The sequence below is a fragment of the Herpailurus yagouaroundi genome, unplaced genomic scaffold (genome assembly GCF_014898765.1).
Source record: "Herpailurus yagouaroundi ecotype Mexico unplaced genomic scaffold, PumYag 159, whole genome shotgun sequence".
NCBI lineage: Eukaryota > Metazoa > Chordata > Mammalia > Carnivora > Felidae > Herpailurus > Herpailurus yagouaroundi.
The window spans coordinates 5,287,798-5,304,269 of record NW_024412400.1 but is presented as its reverse complement, the minus strand read 5'-3'; the positions used below and the strand labels follow the sequence as shown (position 1 = coordinate 5,304,269).

General features: G+C 38.3%; 1 protein-coding gene across 22 annotated transcripts in view; it reads left to right on the top strand.

The window, feature by feature from the left end:
• LRRFIP2 (LRR binding FLII interacting protein 2) overlaps window positions 1-16,472 on the top strand; it is a 105,714-nt gene that overhangs the window by 37,915 nt on the left and 51,327 nt on the right. For 11 of the 22 annotated variants that reach the window (XM_040479741.1, XM_040479745.1, XM_040479742.1 and 8 more), the window contains 8 exons: window positions 1,378-1,428; window positions 6,724-6,780; window positions 6,880-6,924; window positions 11,162-11,203; window positions 12,647-12,712; window positions 14,279-14,353; window positions 15,937-15,984; window positions 16,066-16,110. The exons of 6 other annotated variants lie outside the window; for them this stretch is intronic. In XM_040479741.1, the coding sequence (XP_040335675.1) occupies window positions 1,378-1,428; window positions 6,724-6,780; window positions 6,880-6,924; window positions 11,162-11,203; window positions 12,647-12,712; window positions 14,279-14,353; window positions 15,937-15,984; window positions 16,066-16,110 (429 nt within the window). The remainder of the gene's footprint in view (window positions 1-1,377; window positions 1,429-6,723; window positions 6,781-6,879; window positions 6,925-11,161; window positions 11,204-12,646; window positions 12,713-14,278; window positions 14,354-15,936; window positions 15,985-16,065; window positions 16,111-16,472) is intronic. 5 more of the 22 variants (XM_040479747.1, XM_040479739.1, XM_040479753.1 and 2 more) reach the window with 3 other exon arrangements.

Genomic DNA, 16,472 nt, shown 5'->3' with positions numbered 1-16,472 from the left:
CTTTCTTTCCTTCCTTTCTTCTTTCTTTTCTTTTTTTCTTTCTTTCTGTCTTTCTTTCTTTCTTTCTTTCTTTCTTTCTTTCTTTCCTTCTTTTTCTCTCTTTCCTTCCTTTCCTCTTTCTTTCTTTCTTTCTTTCTTTCTTTCTTTCTTTCCAGAGTTATTTATTTATTTATTTATTTATTGGCTAGTTTCCTTCTGATGGAGTATATCTGGTTCATGTTGAAATACTGGGAATAGTTTGACCTGATGTGTGTATTTTAACAAGCCATTCTGTGTCAGCAAATTAAATGCAATCTTCCTTTAAATAATAACAGCAAACACCTATACAGCTCTTGCTATGTACATTGTAACAAGTTGTTACGGTATGAAAAGTGCTTTACTTATATCAGGGAGAATCAGCTTAGAGGAGACAAAGTTATTTACTATAGTCCTAATTGTCCTAGAGTTTTGGTTAATTGTATAATGATATCTACATAGTAAAACACTGTGAAGTCATTCAACCTTGTAGTTGTTAAGCATATTTAAAATGGAGGAAAGTATTCATGTAAGAAAATTAAAAACAAAAACAAAAACAAACCCAGCTGTAAGACTGACTGGTAGGACTTCCATCGTGTGTTACAAAAACTAGTATCCATATATAGGGTCAAAAACTACTAGAAAGAAATGATTACTATCAATACTTCAGTTTGTCAGTGGTGGAATTGATTGGTTTTGTTTTCTTCTTAATGCTTTTCTATAGTTCATAAATTTGAATATACCTTTATCAGAAAGAAAAGCAAAAAAAAAAATCATAGAAATTGGGCTTCTTTAAAATGAAACAAATATTCTTTTTTTTTTTTTTTTTTTTTTTTTTTTTTTTTTTAGTCCTTCCATTCTGAGATTGACCTGGCTCTGAAAATTCACATAAAAATACTTTGGATGCCATATTGGTATAAAGGGGAAAACACCTGCAGAGTAGTATTCAACACTTTATTTTGATATTGGTGGTGGATCTTCCACTAATGGTTTACAGAGGACTGTGTAGACTTTATTCACAAACTCAAAAACTGTTGATACATACGCTGCTTTTAACTTCATATATAGTTTCAAATATTGAATGCAGGTCTTGGCTTAAGATGAAAATGTTGCAGTGCATTATAGGAAATTATAGGGAGATTGTTACTAAGCATAAGTGCCATTTCCTCTGAACTACAGAGGGCCGTATATCTCTTCCTTATTGAACACAGTTAACTTAGTGATTTTCTGTATTTTGAATGTGTAGCTTATGTCGAGCTAATGATCACTGCCCCTCAGGGAAGATGTATATGATTGATTGAAGACTTTTGAGACCATGCAGTATGTTGGAAACTTCAGTTTATGAAACTTTTGTATTTGTAGCACTGTCATTATTCCTTTGACCGGAAATGGGGACAGATTCACAAGTGGCTGGTAGGCCAGGATTGCCTGTCCGCATGTTGTGGTCGGTTGCTGAAATAACACAATCTTGAAGTAAAACATTGACTAATCGTTTGCCAAGTAGGAGTGTTTGGCATGTTTGAACCTAAAGGTCAGAGAGAGTCTCTTCTGGCTGTAGTGGACCAAACGTGTACTTAGAGTCCACCCATTTTCTCTCGTAGTCTGGCCTCACACTTGTGTCATGAGTGCTCTTGACCAAGGAAGACTAAGTAAATGGATGTGTTTTCTTCCTCTGTGTTTGTTCTTGTCTCCCTCAAATTCGTCCTTCCTTCTTTACTTCTCTCCTTCCCCCCTCCTCTCCCCGCTATCTCCTTCCCTCTCCCCCTTTCTTTCTCTTTTTTTTAAAAAACGCTAGGCAGAAATGTCCTCATTGAGAGATGGTGGCCCAAGTCATTCTTTAATTTTCTGTGGAAATTACTCTTATGTTTTCAGTTCTCTCAGCTCCTTTTGGAGTCTTCTCTACCACCATTCCCAATGTTTTAGTTACAGGAGCAAATTGTGAACCAGTAGAATATTCGTACTTAGGAAGCATTCCTAAATTTGAGCTTTTTTCAGTGTTGTAACTTCCCCAACTGTCTCCTCCTGCAGAGCTTCTTAACCCAGGACGTGAACAGGCTTGGGAGAGGAGCAGGAAACCTGAAAATCTGCAGAGTGTTGAATACATGGATATTTTTAATGAAATGTCCACAGGTGTTAACGATCACCAGATTCTCAAGGGAATCTTTGACCCCTAAAGGGTTAGGAACCACTAATTGCTGTTAAACAAGACATTTTTATCAGCAAATTCCTTCTGTAGCATTTTGAAGTACATCTGGAATTAAAATATTTATGACTGTATTGATCTACAGATTTGAAACTTTATCACACTTCTCGTGATATTTTAGAAAGGAGAGAAAGATGATGTTTGGTTACTTAAAATTAAGTGAGTTCTCATGTATGTGTTTGTTACTTTGGAATGGAATCTGCCCTTGTTACTAAAGCTAGCCTAATTGGTTTTATTTAAAGTGTCTTCTGCATGAAACTGGGTTATCTTACTGATAATGCATTAGGAACATTTTGTGTGACTCAAGGACATCACTTTTGCTTGCAAATTTTCCATGGAAATATTAGCTTAATTTTTTAAAATTACATTATAATTCTAAAATTAAATTGTCTGATTTTATTAGGGCAGACCGACAAACATATGAAAGAAGAAAAGCCTATATTAAAAGTCTAATATTTGATTCTTATATTCAAAGGCCGTGAAGATAAACATATTTTTTTTTTTTTATCTCTGTGAAATGTGTGCAGTTCAGGCAATGAATGCGCTAGATTGTCACAGAAGGGGGAGTGTTTTTGGGTTTGGAGGCTTAGAATGTAAATGGTGACTAACTCAAGTCCTGAATGATAGCTGGGACTTGCAGAGAACATGGAGTTTAGTTTCAGAGGGGAACAGTGATCACTTAACCCCTTCGGACACTTGCTTTTACTCTTTTCAAACTAATTTTTCCTTTCACTTCTCACCTTAGCTCTGTCTCTCTGACTGCTTTCTGTTTGTGAACCTATAGAAGTTGGCATGTAATAGTCACTATATAAAATATAAAGAATAATAAATGTATAATAAACCAAACATATACAAAAAGTAGGATTGTCTGTTATCAGAAGGAAAAATCCTCCCGTGTTAGAAATTTCTCCTAATTTTAACACTGTGTGTGTGTGTGTGCGCGCGCGCGCGCGCGTGTGTGGGATGTTGGGAAGTGAACAGGGAAAGCGAGGGCACGGGGCTCAGGAAGGATGCTAACTCTGAGTATGCCTCCGTATGCCAGTGCTGTGTGAGTGCTTTCACATATGTCAGCATTTCTCACGATAGGAGAGGTAACCACCATCTCCATTTTCTGGGTCGGGTGACGAAGGATTGGTGAAGTCAGCAACTTGCGCAGCCACTGGCAGAGCCAGAATTCAAGGGTTGGGGAGAGCAACACGTCTGCCAGTGGGTTGGGAGGTGAAAGGACCAAGCTGAAAGGGCCTCGGTCTTTGGGGGCCTCCAGATAGTCCTAGCGTGTGGCCAGGGTTTCCGTTTGTAAACTGGGCGTCCCCATCAGGAGCATGTTGGTGACCTGGAAGAGAACGTGCCATTTCTGAGGTTTCCTAATTTGAAACTGAGGGAGTGGCTCTAGCCTTGACTTAAATATTACTTGTTGACAGAGAACATGGCCAGGTCTCCTCACGGGGTTGTGGTCTTCTTTCTTAATAAAATCACTTCACCCCCTCATCAGGTGAATTTTTAAAAACAGGCTACATTTCATTTCCACTAATTTAATTTAAATGTATCAAAACGATTTTCCAGAAAGCCTTGGACAAATATATATGCATCTTTGCAGGCATTGCCCTATTTTTGCCACCTTGGATCCTTTATGCTACTAAGGACTTCCAGGACAATAAAAATGGATTGTTTCCCAGATGGTGGAAGAGAAGGATAGTCAGCCCTGTAGTTGGTACATAGAAACACAGGGTGCTGAATTTTTTTTTTCTCTTGGCCCCTGGTGCTATTAATTCAGGAAAAGCCAATTGACAATTTAAAATACTATTCTAGAAATATGGGAGAAGTGAAGCTGGTTGTTCTTCCAGAGAAGGAGAAATCTCTCAGTAAAAGCCAGACTACCTGGCCATTTTCTTTATGCTCTTATTATATAATCAGTGTGAATTTAGCCAGGAAAGGATGGTCTCTTTATGGTTCAGTGGTCTACTGAGTCAGAATATCCGAATGCTAGTCCCAGCTTTCTGTCTTTGTAGATTCCTACTTAATCTTTTTGAGCTGTGATTTCCTTTACTTTAAAACGAAGGGATCAGACTATATAATCTCTCAGGACCTTTCTAGCACTTAAAAGTAATTCTAGGGTTGGTGCTAGGGTCTTTTATATAAGGGTTTCCTTCTCTTTCTCTCATATTTGCCACTGTGCAGAAGTATTCAAAGTCAATAATTTACAACAACTTAAATGCCTGCCTTTTTATACAAAAGTAGTGCTACATGGCAGCCTCTTAAAATATGTGCTTTGTGTCTTTTTTTGGTGTAATAAAAATCAGCTTAAGCTTGCCTTACTATTTATACAGTCACCACTAGCCGTATGTGGATAATTAGATTAAAAATAAAAATTTCATTCATCAGTTGCACTTCTAGCATTTCAGGTGGTCAGTAGCCACATGTGGCCAGTGGCTACCATATTAGCACAAAGAGAACATTTCCATTTTATCACAAAGTTCTGGTGGACAGGGCTGGCTTAAGGTGTAGTTTATGACTGGAATAAACTATATTCTCTCACTTCATGTTAACTGGCCTGTATGGGTTTACATGTTATTCTGTAGTCTTCTAAGGTCTTTTTAGGCCATTTTTTCCCAAATGGGATTAGAAAGAAAGGCTGTGTAAGGTATTCTTATTAAGAATTATTTTTATAGTAGTATAATTAAAAATAAGTATGAATTCATCTGTCTTTACTGCATCTCTGATGGGCTGTGCTATTTTTAGAGGTAGGTTTTAAAAAAGTGCTCTTGTGTGGCAGGTGGAATGAAAATAAAGGGTAAAGAAAGGGAAGCAAAAGTAATATAAAAACAGGGAGGGGGACAAAACATAAGAGACTGAAATACAGAGAACAAACAGAAGGTTGCTGGGGAGTTGTGGGGCGGGGGGAGGGGCTAAATGGGCATTTAGGAATCTACTCCTGAAATCATTGTTGGACTATATGCTAACTAACTTGGATGGAAATTTAAAAATAAATAAATTATATTAAAACAAATAAAGAGTAAAGGGAAGATTGAACATTAAACTATGTGTGTTGCCCTGGTACCCCAAAGAAGACTCGGAAGGGGCATGTAGAATTAACTTGCTTGTGTAGTACAAGGTTCTTTAAAGCTAACTAGCCCAGAACTGGTTACCACTTAATAAACTGTACCTACTCTTCTGGGTTTATGCACATGCCCCACAAAACTTTTGGGTTTATAACCTGATAATCAAGGGAAGGGAAGAAACTTGCTTGTCTTCTTGCAGATTGCATGTGTCTGTTATATAAGAAAAATGTAAATCAGTGGTGAACTCCCGAAAGTTCAGAACACCCTGTTGGATATTGAATCATTGAATCATACTGGTGCTTACAAGCAGACTTCTCAACAGATTTGGTCACATGCATTAATGTACAAGGCAGATGACAACCAGGAGGTTTTTTTGAAGGAGACCGAAAGCTCATGACCGAAATACGGCATTGTGGTGTGTCTGTTGAGTTACTGTCTCTGTATTTGAAATGAATGCTCAGACATAGCAACATCTGTGTGTTCTGTGCAGTGATCTTGCTGCAGTGCCATGTGTTGAAGTATTGATTCATTTCGGAAAAGACAGTGTTAATTAGCTCTGAACCCAGTTGGACAGCTGTGTGTAGATTCTTAGTCAATGCAAATTACTTTAACACTTTGGACTTTGAAATTCTGAAAGATCAGAAGTTCCTTACTGTTTCAGTTGATTAGATTCTAGGACTAGTCATTTGATTTCACAGACGCAGGCAGGGCTTAATGCTCCAGTGCTAATAGCTGACTGTGGAAAAGTTTAGAATTGCATTTTGATTTAATCAGCTGTTAGGCTGTGGTCATGGTTGTTGTTTTGTTTTGCTTTGCTTTGTTTTTACCGTCTTCATAAAGCATGACTCTTGAGTTAACTTTACCAACTCTAAAATATTTATTTAGTTTCTTCTAATTAAAAGTAGCTTTTCATGTTAACAACGCACATTTCGTTATTCTTTTCTGAGTGGTGCGAGAAAACAGGAAGAAATTCTTTTCTGTGAACACAGAATTATGACCTAGATTTTTTTAGGTCCTTAAACTATCTCTGTATTAAACATTTCTTCCTGCCTTGCATAAATGAACATTCACAATGAGAAAAAAAATAGATAAAAGTCTACTTTTAATGCTGAACTCAATTTGTTCATTAAGTACACTTGCTTATTTTTATCTTGGTGTATACTGTGCTCTTATGGTCATATATAGATTACATTCTACAAGTGGTCAGACATACATACACTTATTAAAATAAAAACATTTCCAAGATTATTTCTGCTTTCTTTTTGCCCGAAGCATGTGCCTGCTCCAAACCCAGCTGCTGAAGCTGAGTTGTCCATACCTGCCTGCTATGAGAAGGATGCTGCTGTGCTCTTACCTTAACCGACTGTTCTTTGCTCAGTTGCTGTGATAGACAAAGACAAGCCTCCGTTCAGCGATTAACTCTCCATGTGCTTTCTCCTTTCCCAGGAAGATTCCGAAAGGGCCCGGTATTCCCACCGGTCCAGTCATCGTCGACCTTCTCTGGTTTGTAATAACCGATAAGCTTGCCCCTGATAACTTTTCCTCATTGCCTTCATGCAGTCACCCTGAAACTTATGCTCTGTTTGTTTCTGTTCTTATCAGGGAGTTGAGGATGCACTGTCCATTCGAAGTCTTGGCAGCCACAGGGTTGGTATTTTAAGTTGTTTGCGCTGTGATAGCAGCTTCTGCGTGTGAGCCTTCTGCAGCATTGTTGCCCGAACAATCTGACAGTGTTCATATAGTCCTTTGCCTTTAAAAAAAGAATTCCTTCCATTGGCAAGTGATACTTTCTCTAAATCATTGCTATAATCAATCTAAATCAATTCTTAAAATCATGAATATTTTAGTCTATTAACATATATATTTACTATTTTTCTATAAAAGGACCTTTGATTTTGGAAAATTATCACAAAATAGTAAGGTTGACTTTTATGGGATGACATCTGTGTGGTTCAACTTGCAAATTTTCCTACTTTCATATATTTTTTTTTAAAAAGCAGTTTATTAAATGGGTTAATTGCTTTGGGGCTTGGTTGACTAATTATAGTTTTATTACATACAAAAATTGAGCTACTGATTTGAAAAATTCCCTGCTTAATCATATTTATAGTAATTACCATACTTCAACATTTTGATTAACAGTTTGTAGTATGCTTCAGCTTCTTAGCATACATTGCTGTAAATCAAGATAAATGGGAGTTTGTTCATTAAAGGCTTGTATATTGTGTCAAGACACAGATCTCTTTTTAAAGAATTGTGCTTTAAACCTTAAAGCAATGCTTTTAATTTATGTATTGGTAAGATTGTATGTATGTTATATGTAGATTTTTCATCAGTAAAATGATCTTTCATGTTGAGGTCTATATTGGTTAACTTTCCCTAAGTCTAGTTTTCTTCCTATCTTGTGTAATATATAGAAGTACACTATAATAACCCAAGTATGATCTGGTATACTAGATACTGATGTGTTTATAATTCTTAAATGGCCCTTTCCTCTGGTTATATTTCTTACTGGTAGATGTAATCTACTGTCTTTTTACAGTAAGTTAGTAGACTTGTTTTTGAATAAAAAATTTTTGTTAATTGCAAAAGTTTAGATTTATGAGAATATTAACAAGCTTTCACAGTAATCTAATCAGCAGCTTAAGAATGATTTTACCGGAGAACCATTTTTTAAAGATAATAAATTCATCCTGCTTCTCCCTGGAGATATTTTTTTTTCCCTTTAGACACTTAGGAAAGAATCATACAGGGAGTTAGTCAACAAAAGCTTAAAAGTTGAGTGTCGGGGGCTTTGAAAATCATCTCTCCCTTTTAAAAATTTATGGCTTTTTTATTTGCTTTCCATTATAATGTTCATAATGTGAAGTTTCACACAGTTATTATCATCAAGCTGGTTATTTAAATTTCTATGTGGTCTCAGGCAAACTTGACTATATATTAGTTATATTTGTTTATTCGAACAGTAAAACCATCTAAGTTTGACCTAATTTAGGAACCTTTAAAACAAATCTTCAAATAAGCACAAGAGAAATTAAATGTACAATTAAACTAATAAGGAATTGATTACCCTGAGTGTCTATAAAGTAATAATGAGGATTTTCTTACTATGGAAATTATAGAATTAAATAACTTGAAGATAAAAGTAGATCTTCACAGTATTTTATTTCACTGTGGTAACTATGAAAATTTCCTATTATGGTATACTTTGGGAGTTTTGGTATTTCTTTGTCAGTTATTAAAGAAATTTTTTTAATGTTTATTTTTGAGAGAGACAGAGTGCAAGTGGGGGAGGGGCAGAGAGCGAGGACGACACAGAATCCAAAGGAAGGAGACTCCAGGCTCTGAGATATCATCACAGAGCTTGACGCGGGGCTCAAACTCGCGAGAACTCACGAAACTGTGAGATCGTGACCTGAGCCGAAGTCGGATGCTCAACCGACTGAGCTACCCAGGCACCCCTGTCAGTTCTTTTTTAAAATTTTTCTTTTAAAACTTGTAGTTGATGTGTGAAAATTAGCAGTACCTGGATGTGAGGGCAGATATAGTTAAGATTTTCTGCCCCATTCTTAGGACTTTGATCTTTGATTTTTGTCCAATTAACTTTCAGTACTTTTTGTGACAAATGGCCTGCCCGAAGGTATTTGGGCTGGAAATGGTGTTCATGCTAGAGACATTCTATATAAAAATAAAAAGAGCAAAGATAGTTCAGAACTGAGAATGGTTGGTTTGGGGGAAAGAGGATGAAATCAAAGCCCTGAGCTTAGAATTTAAAGTCTGTTTCTTTAAAAAACAATCTCCCTTTAAAAAACATCTTACAAATGCTTGGTCACTGCTTTTTATACTGAAATACAAGAAGACTGTAAAGTAGACTTCCAAAATTAGAAAACTGAGGTGAGCTTGAACTAGAGCAGTAGGGACACATGGCAGGTTCTTACTGGTGCCGAGTTTTACTGTTACAAATACTAGTTCCTATTTAATTATCAGTAGCCTTAGTCTAATTTTAATGGATTTGCTTTTAATATGCTTGCGATTTCTGTTTTGTCGTTTACTACTACACTGTTTAATTCCATGGAAGAGCCCATCGAAGGACATGACTGGGACACACTGGAGCAGAGCCAGTTCACCCAAAAGGAAAGACATCATGGTGTGCAGTTCAGAAAAATGTGCAGTGTTAATATTATGCATTCACTGCTGACTTGGAGAGTTTTGTGGGCTTGAGTAATAGGTGTATGTTCTAATGGAAATTGTCACTTGCTGAACTTTGTTTCCACAACTTGTTTGCTGTATTTCTTTTAATTTTATTTCAAATGAAGACTTTCAGGTAACTGTGAGAAAAAAAATTTTTTAATAGACCATAATAGCATTTTGGAAATGTTTTAGCTAGAGTCCTTTAATGTCTTCAGTTCTCCCTCCTTTGATGAATCATTTATTTTTAAACAACATAAATGCCAATTGGCAGGTACTGGGGGATTCTTTTCATTTACCCAGTTGTTTTAGTAGCAGTTGGAGTGCCAACTTTCGGATATCTTACCAGTTAGATTCAACAGTTTTTTAAAAAGAAACAGCTGAACTCTGCATTACATTGTGGGAAAGGAAAATCGAAATAGGTCAATTTCAATTCAACTTGTTAAATCCTGTTTAAATCCTGTGCCTCTGTAAAATGCCATTGGTGCTCCAGAGAGGATCAGAGAACAGAAGACATGACTGTTTTCTTCCGTGAACTTATCTGGTTGGGAGGGTGGAATAGTTTATATGCAAGAATGTGTGGCTTGAGTGATACGTACTGTAGTGATGATTTAAACAAAAAAGATACTTTGTTGACTGAGAAAAGACCTAAGTGAAATTTCTATAGAGAAGGAACTTTACTTTCCGGGAAATGTCACTCACCATACAGAGACATTTTATCATTGCACATAATTTACCAAATGCACACCTTTAGGCATTTAAAAAAATTTTAGATAAACAGATTTTTTTTTTGCATATGTAATAACACTCTTTATTTCTTGCCTCTTCTGGGTAAGATTGCTGAAAAGGTATAAGCTAGAATGCTTAAAAAACAAAATTAGGAAACCAGAAATCTCAGTAGTTACTGTTTTATTGAGTTTCTTGGATTTGAAATGTACTGTTACGCCTATTATCTTATTTTCTTAGAGACTGTACATGAAGTGTGGTTTTTCTGGTCTTACCATAAGTTTTCCGTATTTTTCCTTTATTTATATTTTTAACATATGTATGTATACTGTGCATTCCGCACTTTGCTCGGACTAAGTTTCCAGTTTTGTCCAGTGTTTTCAGTTTTTAGTTTAGTCGAGAAAGGCAGTTTTTCACCTGTTTGTCCACAGGCAGCTCTAAGGGAACTTCCTATACTTTGACGCTGCATTTTTTTGTAAGCCTGATTATATTACATGCTCTCGCTTCGTTATTCATGCCTTGCTTTTGTCACGTTTTAAACAATGGGAAATGATGGTAATGGTCACAATAATAAAAAGTAAAACCTCTTTTAACTTCAGAATGCTTAATTCCTGCATTTAAAGGCTTCCTTGGGATGTTTCATGCTCTGGTGTACTGAGATCGAATCGTCTCACCATTACCGATGATGAATTCTGTGTCTGAAAGAGAACATGTGGTTTTACATGTACATACAGTTTAGCAATAACTTACACTAGGAAAGTGTGGGTGAGGGGAAGAATATTTTTTAATCCACATGTAACAACCTTTGCGTATAATTTGGGGCTTTTAATAGTGCTGGATCTTTTTTAAATTAAGTTTTTATTTAAATTCCAGTTAGTTTGGATTTTTAATCTTTGCACATGTTGCTTTTTCCTCTTTATATTTCTGATTTTGGAACTACAACCAACTTTCACCTTTCTCTGAAACCCAGTATGATGCTCTCAAGGATAGATCATCAAGACTTTCATCATTAGTATGTAGTGCATGATTTTGTGTTAAATGTAGAGTTTTACTTTATAAATGCTTAATGATGCTAATCATAGATTATGACTAACTTTCACAGGTTTGTTCTTATGTTTTGGGGAAAGAATATGGCCAACAATACAATCGTGGCGTAATTTAATATTTGAATCATTTTTCTTTTAGAATTTCAGGATCAGATAAAAATGATTTACTTCCCTATTTAGGACTAAGATTGGTAGTCACTTCTTTTTTTAGAGTGATAAACCACCCAGCTGACACATGTGCATTGCCCGGAAGACATGTTTCTGGCAGTGTTTGATACTCACTGAACTATAGACCCTGCTGTGTTTCACGTTTATGTGTCCCAACCCAGCAGGTGTGAAGTTACTAAACAGGAAACAGCCAGCAGTGAGAGATGATGCCTGAAAACATCAGTTATGTTCGCTTATATTTGCTTGATTTGGTTCATTTTTTTATGTGTGTCATCTTAGCCAAGGAAGTTTAGTTATAGCATGTTTTCCTTGGGTTATGTCAGTAGATTGCCTGAGTTTCTAGATTGTATAGTCATCTCTTAAAATGTTCAGGGTAACGTATACATGGAAGGTTATGCATATTCAAAAAAGGAAAGTGAGTGGACAGATTCAGGATCGAGCTCTGTGTGTGTGTGTCAGATGGTTGGCCTGGAGCAGACTAGTGATAGCTAGGACGCTTCTGCCCGCACCTCCTCATTTCACGTGAGCCGTGCATAGCTGTACTGGGTTTCTTGTCTCCCCATTGACCTGTGTAGTAGTATTTCTGTCCTTTATTCCCTCGTATACACTTGGCTCTGCACTCCTGGGAGAAGTTATGTATTGAGACAGTCTGTCTTCCTAGGACCTGCGTGTAAGGCCGTTGTCTGGTAATGCTCTTGCTACAAGGGACAATCCATACCATGTTGGCTGTTTTCTTCCTGAGCAGCGCGTGCTGTGGGACGACTAACTTGGGTCAAGGGTGCATTCTTGGGCAAAGCAATGTCCTGTTCTTTCTCTCTTGTTTTGGTTGATCCCAAAGGATTGCCCTTTGGCTTTTAGCTGAGGACAACCTAGAAGGAGGTGGACCCTCTTGTCACCCATGTCTTTATGAAGAAGATAGAAGGACTTAAATAAAGGGTGGGGAGAACATCCCCACAGATCCCCTGCCTGGCTCTGAGTCATAATTGCATCTTTTTTAGCTGGTTGCACATGGAGCCGATGGCACGGGGGGGGGGGGGGGAGTGCAGATGTGTAGAGGTGCTGGAGATCTTAGCTAGTCAAGGGCAGTGAATCATTTACTAACAGCTGGGAAGTAGATTGCATGGGGACTACTCTGTATCTCATGCATCCTTCTGTGTCTAATTTTAAAACAGATTTTGTGAAGTGATTGTTAAAACTTCACTGTATGATCATTAAAGTTAACTTCCAATGTTTGTTTCCAGAATCATTCTTACAGTCACTCTTACGGAATGAAGAAGAGGTCTTCTGGTTCTCGTAAAGACCCACTGGTTAGTTGTGTTCTTTCTCATGTCCCACTATCTTGTGCTGCTGTAAAATTCACGGATTACTTTTAGGGAACTTGAGAATTATGATTGCAATTTTGGTGTGCCTTAGGCGTTATTGCAATCTGATACCATACTGAAACATGATTCTTCAGAATCTTATTTAAAAGTAATTTTGTTTTCACTTACAGGATTTACTATCAAGTTAATACAAGAAGTTCCTTACCCACCTGTTTTCATTTATGAACTGTCTTTTGGCATATACTTCAAGAATACGTTTAGTGAGATTTTTATCCTTATTTTAGAAATTTGAATTGATTTAGTTGTGGTAGTATCGGCAATGCCAAACTCACAAATAGGTTTCATTCTGAGAGTTTGTAGGTTAAATTTTGGGAACGTGGAATGAGTTTTCTGGTAGAAACAATGAAGTTTGTGTTAGCAGAGTTCCCATGCTGTCTTGCAGAAAGCTCTTTAACCTATAATGCTGTGAAGCCACACAGCCAACAACAGTGCTGCCTTCCAGCCACTTCCAGCCACTTTGCTAGAAAAAGCGTGTCCAGAATGCCTGTTTGGGGTGTGAGGAACACCTCTCCCTGTTAGGCTGCCACAGCACTGGCAGGAAAATCAGTCCCAAGCTCCCCTGCTAACTAGTTCTGTGGACAGGGCTCTGATATTTGGTGGGGTGAGAGAGGGTCGGTGGGCTTTGGCACAGAGGAGAGAGGAGAGAATGTGATGGAGAGGACATTTGTGAGAGGTGGGGGCTGAAGCATTGGGAGCTCTGGGGAGAGGTGAGTCCTGGTGCCTTGTTGAGGGCGTGGTACAGGGAGGCAAGGCCTGGAGTGGCAGGGGGGCGGTGGGAGGAGGGGTGCCCCCGACTGCGGGGGGATTCGGTCAGGGATTGCTTACATTTCTTCAACTTCTAGTAAAGAAGATGGCTGGATAAATTAGAAAGGGAATTTTGTAGATGATTTTCTCTTTGTCAAGCAACCGCAGTCTGTAAAATGGGTTATTTTGTGCAGTGTATTGAAAACAAACTTGCCATGGAGGTTTTAGGCCAAACCTGTTCAGTAAACACGTGCACTCATCTTTGGTAACGTAATTTGATCAGTTCATTTTGACAAATAATGGGATTAGGAGAAGTTTGGAAAGAAAAAAGACTTTAGTATTTTCTGTGACATTGCCAAATGGAATTATAATTGGTAATTACTAAATGGTAATTATAATGGTAATTATAAATGGTAGTTACTCAGTTGTCCTGGATTTTTCAAGGATGTTACTAAATGTGACATGAGAATCAATCACTTCTTATTTCTCTTTCATTTTGACTGAGGGTTTATGCTCATGTTTTTAAAGTAAAAAAGTTAGTAGTGACTTGGTTTGAAAACAGTTAACCTTTAGTATTAGTCTTTTTTTTTTGAGACTTGAGATAATTATTACTGTAACTTTTACTTAATGCAATTCAGCGCTTTAAAGTCATTGTTTTGGTGGAGAGGGCTTTGGCCGTATCGGAGTCTGCCTTTGTGCATTGGTAACGTTTAACCTAAGAAAAGTGTTTAATTTTACTTTCTGCAGAGTGGCCTCTACTTTGACCAGAGAAACTATAGCAGTCTCAGACATAGCAAACCCACCTCTGCCTACTTCACTCGGGTTTGTCTCAAGCTTTCTGGCTCTGTGTGTTTTATTGTCCAACTTTAACACATTTCTAACCCTCGATTTTGCTTTTTGACTAGTTAGAACTAATCTGTGAATGGCTGTGTGTCCCCTGGTTTGTGGTAACTGAATTCATATAGTCTGTGTGAGTGTGTCTTCACACACTGGGAGCTATTGAATCACCGTTGTTGTAAGTGAGTACCGTTTTCTTCCAGCTTTTTGAAGTGAAAAAACCTATAAAAAAAGTTCAAAGAATTGTATAGTGACCATCCATGTGCCCACTACTTAGAGTCTACAATCAATATTTTGCTCTGTTTCCTTTATCGTATTATTGTCTGCCTGTCTGTCCATCCATTGATCCATCTTTTTACGGGGGAGGGGGGGATGTATTTCAGAATAACTCGTAGGCATCAGTACACATCATGGTGGATGTCTTTCTAATAAAAGCTTACATGTAAAGATTTAAACTGTAAATGGGATGAGAAGAATATAATTATTTGTTTAATGTTAGAACTCTTATTTTTTTCAAGGCATTTGGCACATCAGTAAATTTAAAAACCATTCAATACATGGCGCATAGTACATTTAAAATAATTCACTTGTCAAAGCCTGCACACACAACTTACTCTTATTTGCCCTGTCTGATGGGCTTGGGAAAAGGAACTGAAAATTATATTTTCAAATGACGTCAGAAAAAGAAAGATTTAATTCCATTTGAGAGTGCTGTGCCTTGTCGGTGCTTGGGCTTTGTTGTGACCACTACAGTTTTTCTGATTAAACTAAGGCACTTGGTCCATGGCTTGTTTTGAAAGACTGGGTTTCTCATCCATTTGGAAAACAGTGTTTATAGTGATGGCTTGGAGCTCATTTACCTGGTTCCTCAGCAGTCAGGCTAAGCCCATCAGGAGTCTGCTGTGAAATCACAGAAGGTCCCAGGAACTACTGGCGACCTGCGTGTGGCCACCATCCTCCACAGACCCTGTGCCGTGACCCCCTTTCCTGGAGTGTTTTCTTGGGCTGCCACACTACCTCCTGACGTCACTGTTGAAAGCCCAGTAGGACTTAACCCATTTATGGAAAACCATCCCAGGTGTTTTTGTTACTTATCCCCTAAGATGGGTACTCAAAGACTTTTTTTTAACGTTCATTCGTTTTTGAGAGGAGAGAGAGAGTGGGAGAGCAAGGGAGCACGAGCGGGGGAGGGGCAGAGAGAGAGGGAGACGCAGAATCCGAAGCAGGCCCCAGGCTCTGAGCCCAAAGTGCAGCGCCCGATGCGGGGCTCGAACTCGTGAACCGTGAGATCGTGACCTGAGCCGGCCGAAGTCAGAGGCTCAACCAGCTGAGTGAGCCACCCGGGCGCCCTCAAAAAGATTTCTAATGACTAATTTTTTTCACTTGTGTGTTACTTAACTGCCTTAAGCACTCAGGAATTGCTGATAAATTATGCAGCATAGAATAAACGCGGCTTCTGCTTTCGTGTTGGAGAGACAATAAACGCGGCTTCTGCTTTCGTGTTGGAGAGACCAGTTCTTTTGTTTTGCTAAATTACCTTGTTCTGTTTTGCTTTTGTTTCTTAACAGTCTTCTTCCCTGTGTAGTGACCCTCTGGCGACCTCAAGGAGTAACAGGGTTAGTACTTTGTGAGAAGTGTGTTGCCTTCATCGCTACCAGTTGCTTTTCTTTGGGTGAGATCGTGCACTTTTTTCATAGGCCTCCTCCACTGCAGATTCTGGTCTGCTGAGAAGTACCAGTCTGGTTCGTATTGCTCTCTTCCAGTGTGTGTACTCCCGGGGAGCCCCTGTCATGGCGCTGACTCTGGCTTGACAGCTTTCCTCCACAACAGTCGGGGACACATGGCTTTGATGCTGTGTGTCCTGCAGGATGTGCTGCCTGTGCTTAACTTGCAAAACTTTATGGTAGTAAAAAGGCCCCTGTTTTCCAGATACGGCTGGCTGCTGGTAGGCCCTTGCTTAGGATTGGTTCCTGTAGAGAAGGCCGACCTGCATGGGCCCCACTTCACTTGTGCACTTTTGTGAGATGGTTGCCCATGCACAGCGGCCATGTCTTTCTTTGGGACAGCTGTGGCCTTGGCCATATTAATACCAGGCTCTAATAAA